General features: G+C 43.8%; 1 protein-coding gene across 1 annotated transcript in view; it reads right to left on the reverse strand.

The window, feature by feature from the left end:
- Positions 1–17,446, reverse strand: part of LOC310854085 (FERM, ARHGEF and pleckstrin domain-containing protein 1-like) — a 159,470-nt gene that overhangs the window by 83,438 nt on the left and 58,586 nt on the right. The window contains 1 exon segment of the mRNA XM_083758578.1: positions 10,978–11,162. Within this exon segment, the coding sequence (XP_083614704.1) occupies positions 10,978–11,162 (185 nt within the window).

Here is a 17,446-nt window from a genome sequence, read left to right on the forward strand (position 1 = left end):
TATTTATACCAGTGATTGTTAAAGTGGGTTCCCCCAAGTGGTACAAGCTTGTAGATCTGATGCTATTCTTTCAGATAGGGGTCCGCGGCCAAATACAGATAATATCTGGGGCCCTTGACATGAAACATTGTGAGCACCAGTGCACCACACACACACACACACACACACACACACACACACACACACACACACACACACACACACACACACACACACACACACACACACACACACACACACCTCGTGAGTCCCTGAAGTCGTCGTGGGTGGGGGGGTAGTGCTTGCAGAGTCTCTCCAGGATGAGCTTGTAGTGCAGCAGGCGATGCAGAGGACGGAGCAGGAACATGTTGAAGGGCAGGTAGCAGACCTTCTGCTGCTCGAAGTCTCTGCAGGCCGCCTCCACCCTGCGACTACAGCTGACACGCACACACACACACACACACACACACACACACACACACACACACACACACACACACACACACACACACACACACACACACACACACACACACACACACACACACACACACACACACACACACACACACACACACACACACACACAGAACAATAAGTATCTGCAGGCTGCCTCCACCCTGCGACTACACCTGACACGCACACACACACACACACACACACAGAACAATAAGTATCTGCAGGCTGCCTCCACCCTGCGACTACACCTGACACGCACACACACACACACACACACACAGAACAATAAGTATCTGCAGGCTGCCTCCACCCTGCGACTACACCTGACACGCACACACACACACACACACACACACACAGAACAATAAGTATCTGCAGGCTGCCTCCACCCTGCGACTACACCTGACACGCACACACACACACACAGAACAATAAGTATCTGCAGGCTGCCTCCACCCTGCGACTACACCTGACACGCACACACACACACACACACACACAGAACAATAAGTATCTGCAGGCTGCCTCCACCCTGCGACTACACGTATAGCTGATGCATGAGACTTGTTTACTGAGGCAAGCTCGCGATACAACATTGTTGGATGCTAGATGTAAACAAAGGGTTTGTTTACATCTTGCCCCAATGCATTTCCAATGGAAGTCACATGGTTTGAGGGGGAGGGGGGGGGCAGTCGAAACACCGCCGAAAGCCGTACAACAAAAATGTTGTGTCAAACCATGTGACTTCCATTGGAAATGCATTGGGTCAAGGGTTAGTTAGGGTAAACAAACCCTTTGTTTACATCTAGCATCCAACAATGTTGTATGCTAGATGCGGAGGTGTGAGTGAGGCCTAAGACGGAAGAGAAGCGACCTCGCCCAAAAGGGCCTCCACACACACACACACGCACACGCACACGCACACACACACACACACACACACACACACACACACACACACACACACACACAGAGTCACGACAGTCAAAGAAAATAGTGTCATGTACTCACCGACACGCACGTTCCAGTTCCACCAGGCACTCAGAGTGCTTCTGCAGAAGCACGGACAGTTGCTACAGAGAGATGGGAGGTAGTACAGGCATTATATGGGGAAAAAGGGGTCAACCTCCAACTAATTGCAAAAAAACCAAACTCAGCTGATTTTGTATCTTACATACAGGGAGACAGTGTAGGAGACAGTGTAGGAGAGACAGACAGTAGGACAGCTGAGTGGGAGACAGTGTAGGAGAGACAGACAGTAGGACAGCTGAGAGGGAGACAGTGTAGGAGAGACAGACAGTAGGACAGCTGAGAGGGAGACAGTGTAGGAGAGACAGACAGTAGGACAGCTGAGAGGGAGACAGTGTAGGAGAGACAGACAGTAGGACAGCTGAGAGACAGACATTGTAGGAGAGACAGACAGTAGGACAGCTGAGAGGGAGACATTGTAGGAGAGACAGACAGTAGGACAGCTGAGAGGGAGAGACATATGGAGTTACCTTCAGACCCTGAATGTTCCTAAGGAGAATGTCTCCAACCCGTTGATAATCTCCCTTGATGTGTGCATTGGAACGTCCCTCCCTGACACACACACACACACACACACACACACACACACACACACACACACACACACACACACACACACACACACACACACACACACACACACACACACACACACACACACACACACACACACACACACACACACACACACACACACACACACACACACAATTAGATGACTACATAAAATTACAAGGATATTCAACATGACTTTTATTTAGATTTTAAAATGTGATTAAAATACATGAATTTGTAAGTGCAGTGTGAAATAAATAAGGTAATCAAACAACTGTGGAAATGCCTTTCAATACAAATAAGCAAGAAGTTATTAGAGGAAGACTGTATGTGTGTGTGTGTGTGTGTGTGTGTGTGTGTGTGTGTGTGTGTGTGTGTGTGTGTGTGTGTGTGTGTGTGTGTGTGTGTGTGTGTGTGTGTGTGTGTGTGTGAGTGTTATGTATGCAATACGTCTGGACAATAAAGTTCTATAAAGTGACAGACAGACAGAAGACAGAAGGAGCAAGATAAAGACACTCCCATAAACCCATTCATGTGTGTGTGCGTGCGTGGTGTGCTTGTGAACTCATGCCTGTGCTTCAGTGATTTTCAAATGCAAAAGCCTTCAGGAAGCATGACATTGTATTAAAAACTTCATACTGTCCCATTACAAGATATTTTTCTTACAACTCACTTCAACTATTTAATATAATGGTATAAAAATAGTATATTTCAATTATTTTTTATTGCCATTAATAATTAAAATCTGGAATATATGGAGCAGAAATGAAGCGGAAATAAAACGATAGAATATTTAGTGATTTTCTTTAAAGCATCACGTGGTTTGGCAGTAGCCTGGTTTGGCCCTAGCCTGCTTTGGCACTAGCCTGGTTTGGCCCTAGCCTGGTTTGGCACTAGCCTGGTTTGGCCCTAGCCTGGTTTGGCCCTAGCCTGGTTTGGCCCTAGCCTGCCACAGCCAGACTTTCCACTGGACACACACTGGTCGGATTAACCCATTCTGACCTGAGATCAGATTCTAAAAAAAATTCAGTCGTTCTTTGATTTTTCAAAAATAGCAGACCTACAAGCTCGTAGCGCGCCACTCGGTGGCGCGCTATGAGCTTGTAGATCTGCTATTTTTCAATACCTAAAGCATAAAATGATGCTAACACCAAAATGGGTTCCCGTTCAGAATGGGTTAAGATGCAGCTTTATTCCTTAGCTTATAAATCATCTTAACCACTCGAACCCAATAGCATCCCTGTCCTGGGGGGAATATTCGCAGATCTACACAACATGTTGTTGCATTGCGAGCTTGTAGAGTGGCTATTTTCGGTGAAGAGGTTTGCTGTGCAGAGGGGAGAATATAGGTGTACTATTATGTAACAGTAGAAGACTGTGGTCGTTACTGTTATTATATAATTTGAAAACATGAAACGGGACATTCTAAGTACTTTCTACTTTTGGTACTTTTTAAGCACATTTTGATGCCAATACTTTTGTACTTTTACTCAAGTATATTTTGAATTCCGGACTTTTACTGTACTTGGTAACAAGGTAGTTCTACACTGCAGTACTTTTTCCACCACTGGGCTTAAGAACTACTGAGTATTATTTTGCTAAATGCATGTCTCTCTCTTTCATTTTTCTCTCTTGCGCTCTCTCTCTCTCTCTCTCTCTCTCTGATACAATCTTTCAACATGTTCACTCTGGCAGTATCATGGTTTTGGATGGATGGAGACACAGCTGTGTGTGTGTGTGTGTGTGTGTGTGTGTGTCTGTGTGTGTGTGTGTGTCCGTGTGTGTGTCTGTGTGTGTGTCCGTGCGTGTGTCCGTGCGTGTGTCTGTCCGTGCGTGTGTCTGTGTGTGTGTCTGTGTGTGTGTCCGTGCGTGTGTCTGTGTGTGTCAGCTTCAAGGGCTGTCGAACCTCTCCACACTTCCCAAAAGTACTTTTCAACACACACACGTGCATTGTACAAGTGATGTTGTGACTTGGAAGTGAGAGACAGATTGTGGGTGGAACTGGCAATACGCACACACGCACCTCCGCCAATGCACGCATGTGCACACACGCACGCACGCACACACGCACTGACTGATGTAGTACTGTACATCAGTCATGCCTAGGTGTGCTTTCACACAGTCACACATATTAATGCACGCATACACATGTACACGCACGTGTAGTACGCATGAATGCACGTACTGTACAGTACGCATGCTCACACACACACACACACACACAACGTGGAAGCACATAAAAGCCATCTACACATCTGTTTTCAGTTGCCTTTCCCCCCCCCCCATTTTTTTTTTCTCGTCTCCTTTTGAGTCTTCTGGTTTACCAGGGAGTGAACTCTGCACTGGCTCCTCTCCGTGTTGTGTGAAACCCGTGAAATGTCCGAAGGTTAAGACCCGAACTATGACTCATGTGCCGTTGAGCAAAGGCCATTATCCATCCAGCCTCAACAGCAGGTTTACTAAAACCACAAAAGGAAAAAAAGAAACCACGAAAGAAAATAGGAGAGGCCGCATTCTCTTTTAATGCACCAAAATGATGGAATACAATGCCTCAGGAAATCAGAGAGGCCAACTCCACCAACATTATCAAACACAAACTAAAAACACACCTCTTCAGATTAGCCTTCTTCTTCTTCCTACCATAGCACTTTATTGAGGCTTCCCTTCCCATCATGTATTTTATTATTATTATTATTATTATTATTATTATCCAACCAATGGAGCAGAGCTGTACTGTTGTACTGGGTCTGACTATATGCTTTTTTATGATCACTGTTGTTTTTAGGACTTTTTAACCCATTTTGACATCGGAACGATTCTACAAATGTATTCTAAATCCTGACAGTTTTCTGAAAAAACCTACGTATGTTTCCATGTCATTGCTGCTCAACCTTTCTCATGTCAAGGACCCCTCTGAAAATATGTTGTTTTTCGAGTTAAAAATTTTCGCTCTGAAAGAATATATATTCCAAAGATTATTTTTCAAAAATAGCATACCTACAAGCTTGTAGATCTGCTATTTTTCAATAGCTAAATGATAACAATGTGTAAGACACGACGCGCTACGTCCAACCAGGGAAACTCCCCCCTGTCAGGTGTAAAGGAGCAACTTGGACACTCAGGCATGAAGGAAGCATGAGTTCAAGTCCGTTGCTCTCCCCTTGTACCCCATATATGGGGACTAGGTTGGCGGAGGGTGTGTAGAGCCCAGGATCACATTAGATGATTGACACAGGGGTGAAAAATGGGTTACAAAATCGTGGGATAAAAAAAAAATATTAAAAAAGAAAAAAACAATGTGTAAGACACCAAAAAAACTAAATTACACATAAAGAGAAATCTTGAATCTTGTTAGCTCCAAGTGACTAACAGTAGAATGCTGTGGTTGTACTGGGTAGCTCCCAGTGGCTAACAGTAGAATGCTGTGGTTGTACTGGGCAGCTCCCAGTGACTAACAGTAGAATGCTGTGGTTGTACTGGGTAGCTCCCAGTGGCTAACAGTAGAATGCTGTGATTGTACTGGGTAGCTCCCAGTGGCTAACAGTAGAATGCTGTGGTTGTACTGGGCAGCTCCCAGTGACTAACAGTAGAATGCTGTGGTTGTACTGGGTAGCTCCCAGTGACTAACAGTAGAATGCTGTGGTTGTACTGGGTAGCTCCCAGTGACTAACAGTAGAATGCTGTGGTTGTACTGGGTAGCTCCCAGTGGCTAACAGTAGAATGCTGTGGTTGTACTGGGCAGCTCCCAGTGACTAACAGTATAATGCTGTGGTTGTACTGGGTAGCTCCCAGTGACTAACAGTAGAATGCTGTGGTTGTACTGGGTAGCTCCCAGTGACTAACAGTAGAATGCTGTGGTTGTACTGGGCAGCTCCCAGTGGCTAACAGTAGAATGCTGTGGTTGTACTGGGCAGCTCCCAGTGACTAACAGTAGAATGCTGTGGTTGTACTGGGTAGCTCCCAGTGACTAACGGTAGAATGCTGTGGTTGTACTGGACAGCTCCCAGTGACTAACAGTAGAATGCTGTGGTTGTACTGGGCAGCTCCCAGTGGCTAACGGTAGAATGCTGTGGTTGTACTGGGCAGCTCCCAGTGGCTAACAGTAGAATGCTGTGGTTGTACTGGGCAGCTCCCAGTGACTAACAGTAGAATGCTGTGGTTGTACTGGGCAGCTCCCAGTGGCTAACAGTAGAATGCTGTGGTTGTACTGGGCAGCTCCCAGTGACTAACAGTAGAATGCTGTGGTTGTACTGGGCAGCTCCCAGTGACTAACAGTAGAATGCTGTGGTTGTACTGGGCAGCTCCCAGTGGCTAACAGTAGAATGCTGTGGTTGTACTGGGCAGCTCCCAGTGGCTAACAGTAGAATGCTGTGGTTGTACTGGGCAGCTCCCAGTGGCTAACAGTAGAATGCTGTGGTTGTACTGGGTAGCTCCCAGTGGCTAACAGTAGAATGCTGTGGTTGTACTGGGCAGCTCCCAGTGACTAACAGTAGAATGCTGTGGTTGTACTGGGCAGCTCCCAGTGACTAACAGTAGAATGCTGTGGTTGTACTGGGCAGCTCCCAGTGACTAACAGTAGAATGCTGTGGTTGTACTGGGCAGCTCCCAATGGCTAACAGTAGAATGCTGTGGTTGTACTGGGTAGCTCCCAATGGCTAACAGTAGAATGCTGTGGTTGTACTGGGTAGCTCCCAGTGGCTAACAGTAGAATGCTGTGGTTGTACTGGGTAGCTCCCAGTGACTAACAGTAGAATGCTGTGGTTGTACTGGGCAGCTCCCAGTGGCTAACAGTAGAATGCTGTGGTTGTACTGGACAGCTCCCAGTGACTAACAGTAGAATGCTGTGGTTGTACTGGGCAGCTCCCAGTGACTAACATTAGAATGCTGTGGTTGTACTGGGCAGCTCCCAGTGACTAACATTAGAATGCTGTGGTTGTACTGGGTAGCTCCCAGTGACTAACATTAGAATGCTGTGGTTGTACTGGTCAGCTCCAAGTGACTAACATTAGAATGCTGTGGTTGTACTGGGTAGCTCCCAGTGACTAACAGTAGAATGCTGTGGTTGTACTGGACAGCTCCCAGTGGCTAACAGTAGAATGCTGTGGTTGTACTGGGCAGCTCCCAGTGGCTAACAGTAGAATGCTGTGGTTGTACTGGGTAGCTCCCAGTGACTAACAGTAGAATGCTGTGGTTGTACTGGGCAGCTCCCAGTGACTAACAGTAGAATGCTGTGGTTGTACTGGGCAGCTCCCAGTGACTAACAGTAGAATGCTGTGGTTGTACTGGGTAGCTCCCAGTGACTAACAGTAGAATGCTGTGGTTGTACTGGGCAGCTCCCAGTGACTAACAGTAGAATGCTGTGGTTGTACTGGGTAGCTCCCAGTGGCTAACAGTATAATGCTGTGGTTGTACTGGGTAGCTCCCAGTGACTAACAGTAGAATGCTGTGGTTGTACTGGGCAGCTCCCAGTGACTAACAGTAGAATGCTGTGGTTGTACTGGGTAGCTCCCAGTGGCTAACAGTATAATGCTGTGGTTGTACTGGGTAGCTCCCAGTGACTAACAGTAGAATGCTGTGGTTGTACTGGGCAGCTCCCAGTGACTAACAGTAGAATGCTGTGGTTGTACTGGGCATCTCCCAGTGACTAACAGTAGAATGCTGTGGTTGTACTGGGCAGCTCCCAGTGGCTAACAGTAGAATGCTGTGGTTGTACTGGGCAGCTCCCAGTGACTAACAGTAGAATGCTGTGGTTGTACTGGGCAGCTCCCAGTGGCTAACAGTAGAATGCTGTGGTTGTACTGGGCAGCTCCCAGTGGCTAACAGTAGAATGCTGTGGTTGTACTGGGTAGCTCCCAGTGACTAACAGTAGAATGCTGTGGTTGTACTGGGCAGCTCCCAGTGGCTAACAGTAGAATGCTGTGGTTGTACTGGGTAGCTCCCAGTGACTAACAGTAGAATGCTGTGGTTGTACTGGGCAGCTCCCAGTGACTAACAGTAGAATGCTGTGGTTGTACTGGGCAGCTCCCAGTGACTAACAGTAGAATGCTGTGGTTGTACTGGGCAGCTCCCAGTGGCTAACAGTAGAATGCTGTGGTTGTACTGGGCAGCTCCCAGTGGCTAACAGTAGAATGCTGTGGTTGTACTGGGCAGCTCCCAGTGACTAACAGTAGAATGCTGTGGTTGTACAACCACAGCATTCTCACAGCATCAGGTCATTTTTACTTCTACTATTTGAAAAGTTACTTTGGCTTACAAAACATACATTAAACAATTCAGCCCTGGCCTGTATACATTTTGGCCATTTGCAAATATCTGCTATTCTGCCATCTGCTATTTTCAAAATACTTTTATATAATTGAAAACTTGAAACGGGACATTCTGCATAGTGAGCACTTTCTACTTTTGGTACTACATTTTCACGGTACATTTACTCTACAGTACACTTACTCACGTGCATTTTGAATTCCACTGGACTTTTACTGGTAACGGATTAGTTCTACATGGCAGCATTGACACTCTTACTCGAGTAAAACATGTGAGTACTTTTTGCACAGGGGACAGTTTAACCCATTCTGACCTGAGATCAGAATCTGATGTTTTTTTTTCTTCGTTTTTTCAAAAATAGCAGACCTACAAGCTTGTAACGCGACACTCGGTGGCGCGCTATGAGCTTGTAGATCTGCTATCTTTCAATAGCTAGAGCATAGCATAATGCTATAACACCAAAAAGGGTTAAAGTCCACTGACCACTGAGCCAGCCGCTGCTCCACCTCCTTGAGGAAAGCTTGGTGGAACTTGTAGATCGGCTCGTAGTTGGCGGAGATCAGATTCTTGACCGATTCTGGCATGGCCTCATCTTTCCCTGGAATATTCCGGAAGGCCTAGTAGGCAGGCACGCACACACACACACACACACACACACACACACACACACACACACACACACACAGTTAGAGATGGTCACACACAACCGAGAAGTCACACCTGCACACGCACAACAGAGTGTTGAATTAGCAGAGACACAGATGTGCAAACACGGGCCCCTAACGAGCATTCCATGGGTTTCAGTCCAAATAAAAATAGGGGCGTAACAGTTAATCAAAATAAATCGAGTAACATAAATGGAATTTGTTTGCGTTAATTCGGTATATTTTATATAATAAATTATCTATATAAAGGATCTAGAAAGGTATTGATAGAATAATCACTAAGAAAGTTGCAGCCCTAAACAAAAATCACACCTGTGTGAACTGAGTGGTGCAGTATAATCAGTGCCCGATACAGACTGTTCAGTACAGTACATTAATCAATCAACCAATCAGATTTTTATGGTCACTTCCACAATATACGCTGGGCATACAGGGGAGCAAAATAGTACCGTTCTCCACAACTCATGATGCTTCACATTTAAAATAGACACATTAAAAAGAGGCAAAGACGTTTAAAACAAACATTAAAAAGAAAACAAACTAAGTGCTGGTGCATTCAAAGTGCAATATAGGAGGTAAAGTGCTATTCTTCTGTCAGGATGTTTGGCCTCCGGGGCAGTATATGGCGAGCATTCAGTGTCCTGATGGATTACACTCAAAATGACTGACGATGAGGATAAAAAAAATACAACATCCGCGTACACATGCACGCACGCACGCCCGACTGACAACTGGTGTGGCTGTGAGGAGAACACAGCTGACGAGAGAGAGAGAAACAGATGTAGAACAAAAACGAAAGAGGGAGAGAAAGAGAGGGGGGGGGGGGGGGGGGGAGTGGGTCCTCCTCAGCATGCCCACCCAAAGAAAATATTTAACCAATTCTGGACGGGAACCCCTGTTGGTGTTTTAACTAATATAAGCATTATGCTATACTTTAGCTATTGAAAAATAGCAGATCTACAAGCTCATAGCGTGCCACTACGAGCATGTATAGGTCTGCTATTTTTGAAAAATCGTAAAAATGCGGCACAAATCTTTGAATATATATTCTTTCAGAAGACTTTTTTTTTAAATTTATTTCGACCTCAGGGATAAATGGTTTAAGAGGCATTTAAAAAGTGCCAGCACACGCCTTCCTCCACATCAAAGAGAATGGAAACTACCGTTTAAAAAAAGACAAAAAACAAACAGAACAGCTGAGAAAGACAGGAGAAGAGAAGAGATCGGAAGTTTGGAAAAGAGAAAGTCAGGAGAAGAGAAGAGAAGCGAACAGAACACGTAGAAATAAGTTTATCTCTCAATACACAGTAGAACACATTTTCTTCTTTAAATGTATTTTTTTTTCACCTTTGATTGCATCACAATTTCATTGCTGTCAAAACGTGTACAGGCATAAAGAAAATAAAAATAAAAACCTAACCGTAGGCCTTCTCTGTGATTTGCTGCCAACTAACCCAGAGTTAAAAAAAAACATGCTAGAATCTGCTAAATGCCCACATTGAAATTTTATTTAAGCAAACCATAATTTAAGCTTATAAATTAAGGAATTGGTGTGTTACAGATTTGTGTGTTACTGTAGATGTGACAATAGTATTGACAATAGTCAGTTTTTTTATTATCATTGCTGGCTTGTTGGTACACCTGAATCTACCCTTTACACAGCAATTAGTGACGGCGACCACTTTGGAATGGACCGTACCATTAACAAAGTCAGAACATGTGTAAAGGACCATACGCTCACCACAGTGATGACTTCCAGGTCTTTGAGGTAGGTTCGTTCTGTGGTCAGTAGCTCCTTGGCGATGAAGTAGGCTTTGTCTGTAGGAAACTTCTAGACACGCGCACAGTCCCCGCACACGCACGCACACGCACACGCACACACACACACACACACACACACACACACACACACACACGCACACACACACACACACACACTTTAAATGACACATTCTTTGTTCATCCTTTGGTTCTGAAATAATGATGACTTCTATCTGGACATTATTTCCGTCCCATGGACACCTACCTTCCTTCTAGCCTCATCCTCGTCCTCAATGCGAACGTATCCCCCCTCGGTCAACAGTGGACTGGTGAGGGGAGACGGAGGAACACAGTCCATACTCTGTAATGGACCTGGGACGTCCGGGCCGGCCTGTCCGTTCGCTACAACGTTAGCACTCAGCACTGGAGAATCCACGGAAATGGCACCGCCTGGAATAGAGATACAGAGTGGAGAAGAAGAAGAAGAATAGAGATATGCCGGGGAGAGAAGAGAGAAGAAAGGTTCTCGTGAGAGACAACAGGAGGAGAGAAGGTAGAAGAGGAGATGGGAGAGAAGAGAAAAGAATGGAAGAGGAGAAGAGGTTGTTGGAAACAAAGTGAGAGAAGGTAAAGAGAAGGAAAGACGAGGCTAGGAGAGAAACGGGAGGGAGGAGAAGAGATGGGAGATAAAGAGAAGTGGCAATAAGTTAGAATGCGTTTCCACTGAGAAAACATTTCACAGCCTATACTGACACCACATTGTTTTCTCTGGAAGTGATGTTGAACTTTGGTAGAACCTCCTTTGGTAGTACACTATAGCTATCTGGACATGATTTAATAAGTGCAAATATTGTCCATCATCTTTATCTGTTGCTTCGGTGCTCTGTGAGCATTCAACTGGGAGTAGTGACTCCATTCACTCTCCTTTTATGGTGAAACAGATCTAAAAACATATACACATAACCACAAGGGAAGCAAATTCTGCTAATAATAAGTGAAGTTAAAGACAGCGATGACAGTAGGTCAAATAGGTAAAATGATGTACCAAAGACAATTTTTTTTTAAATAATTAGACAGAATTGTATTGGCTTTGTTTGCATTTGTTAAATATGCTAAAGGTTTGATTTTGAGATCTGTTCCAGAGTATAATGAGATTGATTGGAACTAAAGGAATCCCTACTTCCAGTTTCTCACTCACAGAGTATGGAAGCAACAGAGCAAGATGATGGATAGATAATATATATTAGACTTATTTATCATGGCTAGGTAGATGTACCACTCAACGTTTTACTAAAGTTCAACATCGCTTTAAAAAAGGGATACTTTTATTTTTTTTGGTTGGCATTTTATTGTTCTTCGTAACAATCAATGGTAAAGTTGGCATTTTGTACTTCAGCTTATCCAAAACTGGCTTGATGTTGTTGGCATTACTACAGAAAACAAGTTGATGTTTGGCCCCCAGCCAAGTACGGGCGCTTTCATAGAAATGGATATGAATAAAAAGAGCTCAATGTCAAAGGTCTACTTTGCCGATATTTAATGGGAATCCTATTGTTTTTTGGCGAGGAGGTGGAAAGCGGACATGTCGCTTCCTAACGGAGAAGGGGAATAAAGCCATACGCTGATGTTGTAGTTTGTTTTACGGCTCAGGTTAAAAACACTGCAGGCTGCATAAGACTGATAGTCTTGCATACTGTGCTTACACACACAGCTGAAGCTGGCTAATACATGTAATAATGGGTGTGTTAAGATTCAGGTGTGCCAATGTTCAAGTGTACAATACTGTTGACTATACTGTTGTTGTACAATGGCACACATACATCAAACCAAACCATTATTAAACACATTCTGGGCGGGAACCCCTTTTGGTGTTTTAAACATTAAGTTATAATTTAGTGATTGAAAAATAGCAGATCTGCTCTTTTTTGAAAAATCATGAAAATGTGGCACAAATCTTTGAATATATATTCTTTGAATATATTTTCTTCTGGGGGGGTTGGGGGGGTCCCTGGAACAACATATTTTCAAATGGGGGTTGGCGACCTATTACATTTAAGTCCTTGACATGAAATATTGAGCACCACTGACAGAAACATGTGGTATTTCAGAAAACGGAAGACATATTTATAAATTGTGTCAGGCCTAATTTCGCCTAAATGGGTTAATTGCATTAGCTGCAGCTGTGTTGCCATGTTTTTGCCCTTTTGCATTAGCCTGTACAGGAAAATAAACTTCAAAATCAGCCCAGGGTTTTCATGCCCCTTTAACCCATTTTGGGGCGGGAACCCCTTTTGGTGTTTTAAGCATTATGTTATACTTTAGCTATTGAAAAATAGCGGATTTACAAGCTCATATTTTTGAAAAATCGTGCCTCAAATCTTTGAATATATATTGTTACAGAGTGGGGGGGGGGGGGGGGGTCCCTGGAACAACATATTTTCAGATGGGGGTCGGCGGCCAATTACAGATATTTTTTGGGGTCCTTCACATGAAATATTGAGCCCCCACTGATACAGAAACATGAGGTTTTTCAGAAAACTGTCATTTTTAAAATGTCGACGTCAGGCCTAAATGGGTTAAGCCCTTAAATCCGGTTGCTACTGTATATACCAGGGTTCCCCAATTAATTTTCCTCAAGGGCCATATTTTGACTAGCGTACCAGGCTGGGGGCCGAGTCTGCACGCGCGAGGTCGAGGTCTTGCCCTGGAAATAAATGTTCAGGGCAAGACCCCATTTGAAAAGGATGCCCAGTTTGACATGCATAGGCTACTGACCCCCATTTAATGCCATTTATATCTGGGACCCTTAAAAAAAAAAAATAATAATAATAATAATAACATTTTTCAGGGGGCGCCCTTTGGGCCGCAAATGGCCCGCGGGCCGCCTATTGGGGAACCCTGGTATATACAGTACTGTACAGTAAACTGTATGTGTTTCTGAAAACTGTTAGGATTTAGAACTTTGTTACACTCGAGGGTGTACTTTTACTGCCATTATTGTATTATTTTAAATTTCACATTAAATATCTGCAAAGTTGTATTTTACGCCAAGACACCATGATCCAAGCCTTTAGTCTCAGTGTGATTTACAACTGGCTGAAGACAAAACCAACTAAAAAAAAAATCCACATTGTATCCCTTTAATAGAGCTCTTCTTTTTTTAACCCCCCGCGGATCTATGTGATCCGCGGCAAAAAAAATTATATTTTGGGATGTTCCTGGCCGTTTTTAAGCTTAATCTGACTAAGTTATGACAAAGCTAAATAGTTTAGCAATCCGGACGGCCAAGCTATAAGCTAGGGGTCAAATTAGCTTCCTTTGTTTACCTCGTTTGACAGGAAGTGATTTAGCCAGATTTAACACTTTTGTCAAAATAAGAATAATGGAACGTTCCTGCCATCAGGTGGAACTTCTGGGTATTACTTTGAAATCGAAAGTAAAACTTGATGTATTGTATTTAGATCGCTGATCCCTCTTATTGCATTAAAATGACGAATTAAGAAATGGGGCATTGGCCAGCATTGGCCAGATTTGGCGACTTTTTGAATGGCAATCGAAAAATGTGAGATATGACCACAATGTCACGAAATGTCTCATTTTATAGCTCCAAGTCACTACTTTACAATGAAAAAATAATTATGATTATAGCTTGTTCCATCGTTTACTTATAAGCTTTTTAGTAGACCTTGGTTTCAGTGATAAGTCAAACCAAGGTGTACTAAAGTGCTTATAAGTAAACGAAGGAACATGCTAGGAACATATTCTTTTTTTCGGTGTAAACTAGAGATGTGCAGCTTTAAAATGAGATATTTCGTGACATTGTGGTCATATCGCACATTATTCTATTGTCATTCAAAAAGTCAGCCAAAGCTGGCCTAAGGCACAATAAGATGTTATTAAGGTTGGCAACTTGGCCATTAGAGGGTTAAGGAGCTCACTCAACTCACGTGTTTTTCAATCCGTGGTTCACATTTCGTTACTAGCTTAAGCATGATTTATACTTTGTTAACAGGCAACAGAAATGGTTGATCTACAAGCCTACACAATGTGTCACAGAGACACATTGTGACTCATATAATCTTGTAAATCTGCTATTTTGACTCACGCCAAAATATAAATCAAGACTTCCTGCACTAATTTACCTCAATTTGGTCTAATTGAGCAGATTGGTTAATAAAGTTAGGACAGGATACGTTATAAGTTAAATGAATCTAGGACTCTTTCTATCAACACCATAATAATTGCACCAACAAAGGCAGGTAGCTATAGTCCTCATAAGGCTTAATTAACATGATTATAAAACTAAAAACCTCTGATGCTGAATTATACTGTATTTAAGGTGTTCTATTCCAGTCGTTAGTATTAGGTTGTAACCACACAGCCACATAACTACTACTGCTGCTGTCATATCTTATCTAGTCAAAAAGCAATTATAGAAAATAACACATTGTGTATTATAGCTATTGTGGTTTCAAGGGTAAATGAATGAATGTGCATTGTTGGTCAAATATTGAATATTATTTTGTGTGTCACTGCAATCCACTGCTGTGCATTGTAGTAGTCATGTTGACGAAGCCTTATGACAGACTGCCTCCATAGAAACTGCTCGCTATGGTTAAAAGAAATCACAGATTTTCAAACTGAATCCAATTGTTCCGATGTGACGAATCGTTTCACACAACCGGGCGCACACAATCTTTAACACCCGATAATGTGAATGACTTTGCGATGTCATACATTATTCGAGAAATACATAGAGTAATCTTTTCATCGCCATCATAACGACGGGATTCAGAATGAAAATCGGCAACATATTCTTTTGACATTTATATACCAACCACATCCTTGAGTCAGCAGTTCGGAAATAAACAATTGAGTATTATATTTCTACAGTTTCTTATAGTGGAAGGCAAAGACACACGTCTAGAGAGGTCAGCCAACGGGTTACAGCGTTCTACTCACTACAGAAGGCACTACATCAGCACTCATAGAGTCCATATGGATACTTGCCCAGCTGCAAAGTTTACATCCCACTGATTGGCCGGCTCACATGCCACAAAAGATCACGGGAGAAACGAATGGACAACGTCCACCACGGCATGCAGTTCTGAGACAAGAAGACGCTACGGAAACTCACAGCGCCTTTACATGAAGACTAAAAGGACGAACTACTAACACAAACAAAAACAATGGATGGATGGAAAAAATGGACCAGCTAAACTACTGCCGTACTTCAACACAGACGAGACAAACGCAAAACCCAACCTCATGGCCCCACAACAAGACATCATGACAAAATAAAGCAATGGATGGATAAATGAAGCAGCCGCTAACTAGTAACTACTGGCATACAGACACACAGACGCACACACCCAAACACGTGGGCATTATTTCCAACTAGACATGACAAAACTAAACGATGGAGAGATGAAGCAGCTTCACTACTGGCGTACTTGATACAGACGGAGGACGCACGCACACCCAACCACGCGGGACGGCCAACAACTAGACAAACGACTTCTACATCTACCACAACACCACATGCAAGGGGGGAGGGGAGGGGTGTATTTGTGGGGGCAGGTATATGTGGGTACATGGGTAGAGGCGGGTATATGAATGGAGGTGGGTATGTGTGGGTACATACATGGGTAGAGGCGGGTATATGAATGGAGGTGGGTGTGTGTGTATGTGTGGGTATATGGGTAGATGAGGGTATATGAATGGAGGTGGGTGTGTGTGTATGTGTGGGTATATGGGTAGAGGCGGGTATGTGTGGGTATATGGGTAGATGAGGGTATATGAATGGAGGTGGGTGTGTGTGTATGTGTGGGTATATGGGTAGATGAGGGTATATGAATGGAGGTGGGTGTGTGTGTATGTGTGGGTATATGGGTAGAGGCGGGTATGTGTGGGTATATGGGTAGATGAGGGTATATTATGAATGGAGGTGGGTATGTGTGTATGTGTGGGTATAATGGGTAGAGGCGGGTATGTGGGTGGAGGTGGGTATGTGTGTATGGATGGGTATATGGGTAGATGAGGGTATATTATGAATGGAGGTGGGTATGTGTGTATGTGTGGGTATAATGGGTAGAGGCGGGTATGTGGGTGGAGGTGGGTATGTGTGTATGGATGGGTATATGGGTAGAGGCGGGTACATGGGTATACTGTATTTGCGGGTATAGGGGCAGAAGTGGGTACTGTATATGGATAGAAGTGGGTATGCGTGTGGGTATGGGCAGGGTTGGCATGTGTGCGTGTATGGGTAGAGGCAAGCATATCTATGGGAGTGGGTATAGGTGGGCGTGGATGTGTTATACAACATGTGGGGGGACGGGTATATATGTGTGTGTGTGTGTGTGTGTGTGTGTGTGTGTGTGTGTGTGTGTGTGTGTGTGTGTGTGCGTGCTGTGATGTTGGGGGGCAGGGGCTTATTTCTACTCTACATTAAATCCAGAGTCCCTTTTCTTACAAGACACGGGGTCATTTTTTATTTACGCTAGTGCACAAAACCATTTACAGTGTTAAGAGAGAGAGAGAGAGAGAGAGAGAGAGAGAGAGAGAGAGAAATTTAGAAAGAGAGCATTGCAAAAAGGTGAAAAAATAGAATATCGAACCATAGAAACTTAGAAAGAAAGTGTGGACAACACCACGGTGTAAAAAAGGACAGTGATACAAAGTGTTACATGAGTGATAAAAGGTAAAGCAGTGGGTGAGTGTTTCTCAGTCATACA

This window comes from Protomyctophum parallelum, assembly GCF_964188405.1.
Source record: "Protomyctophum parallelum genome assembly, chromosome: 23".
Lineage (NCBI taxonomy): Eukaryota > Metazoa > Chordata > Actinopteri > Myctophiformes > Myctophidae > Protomyctophum > Protomyctophum parallelum.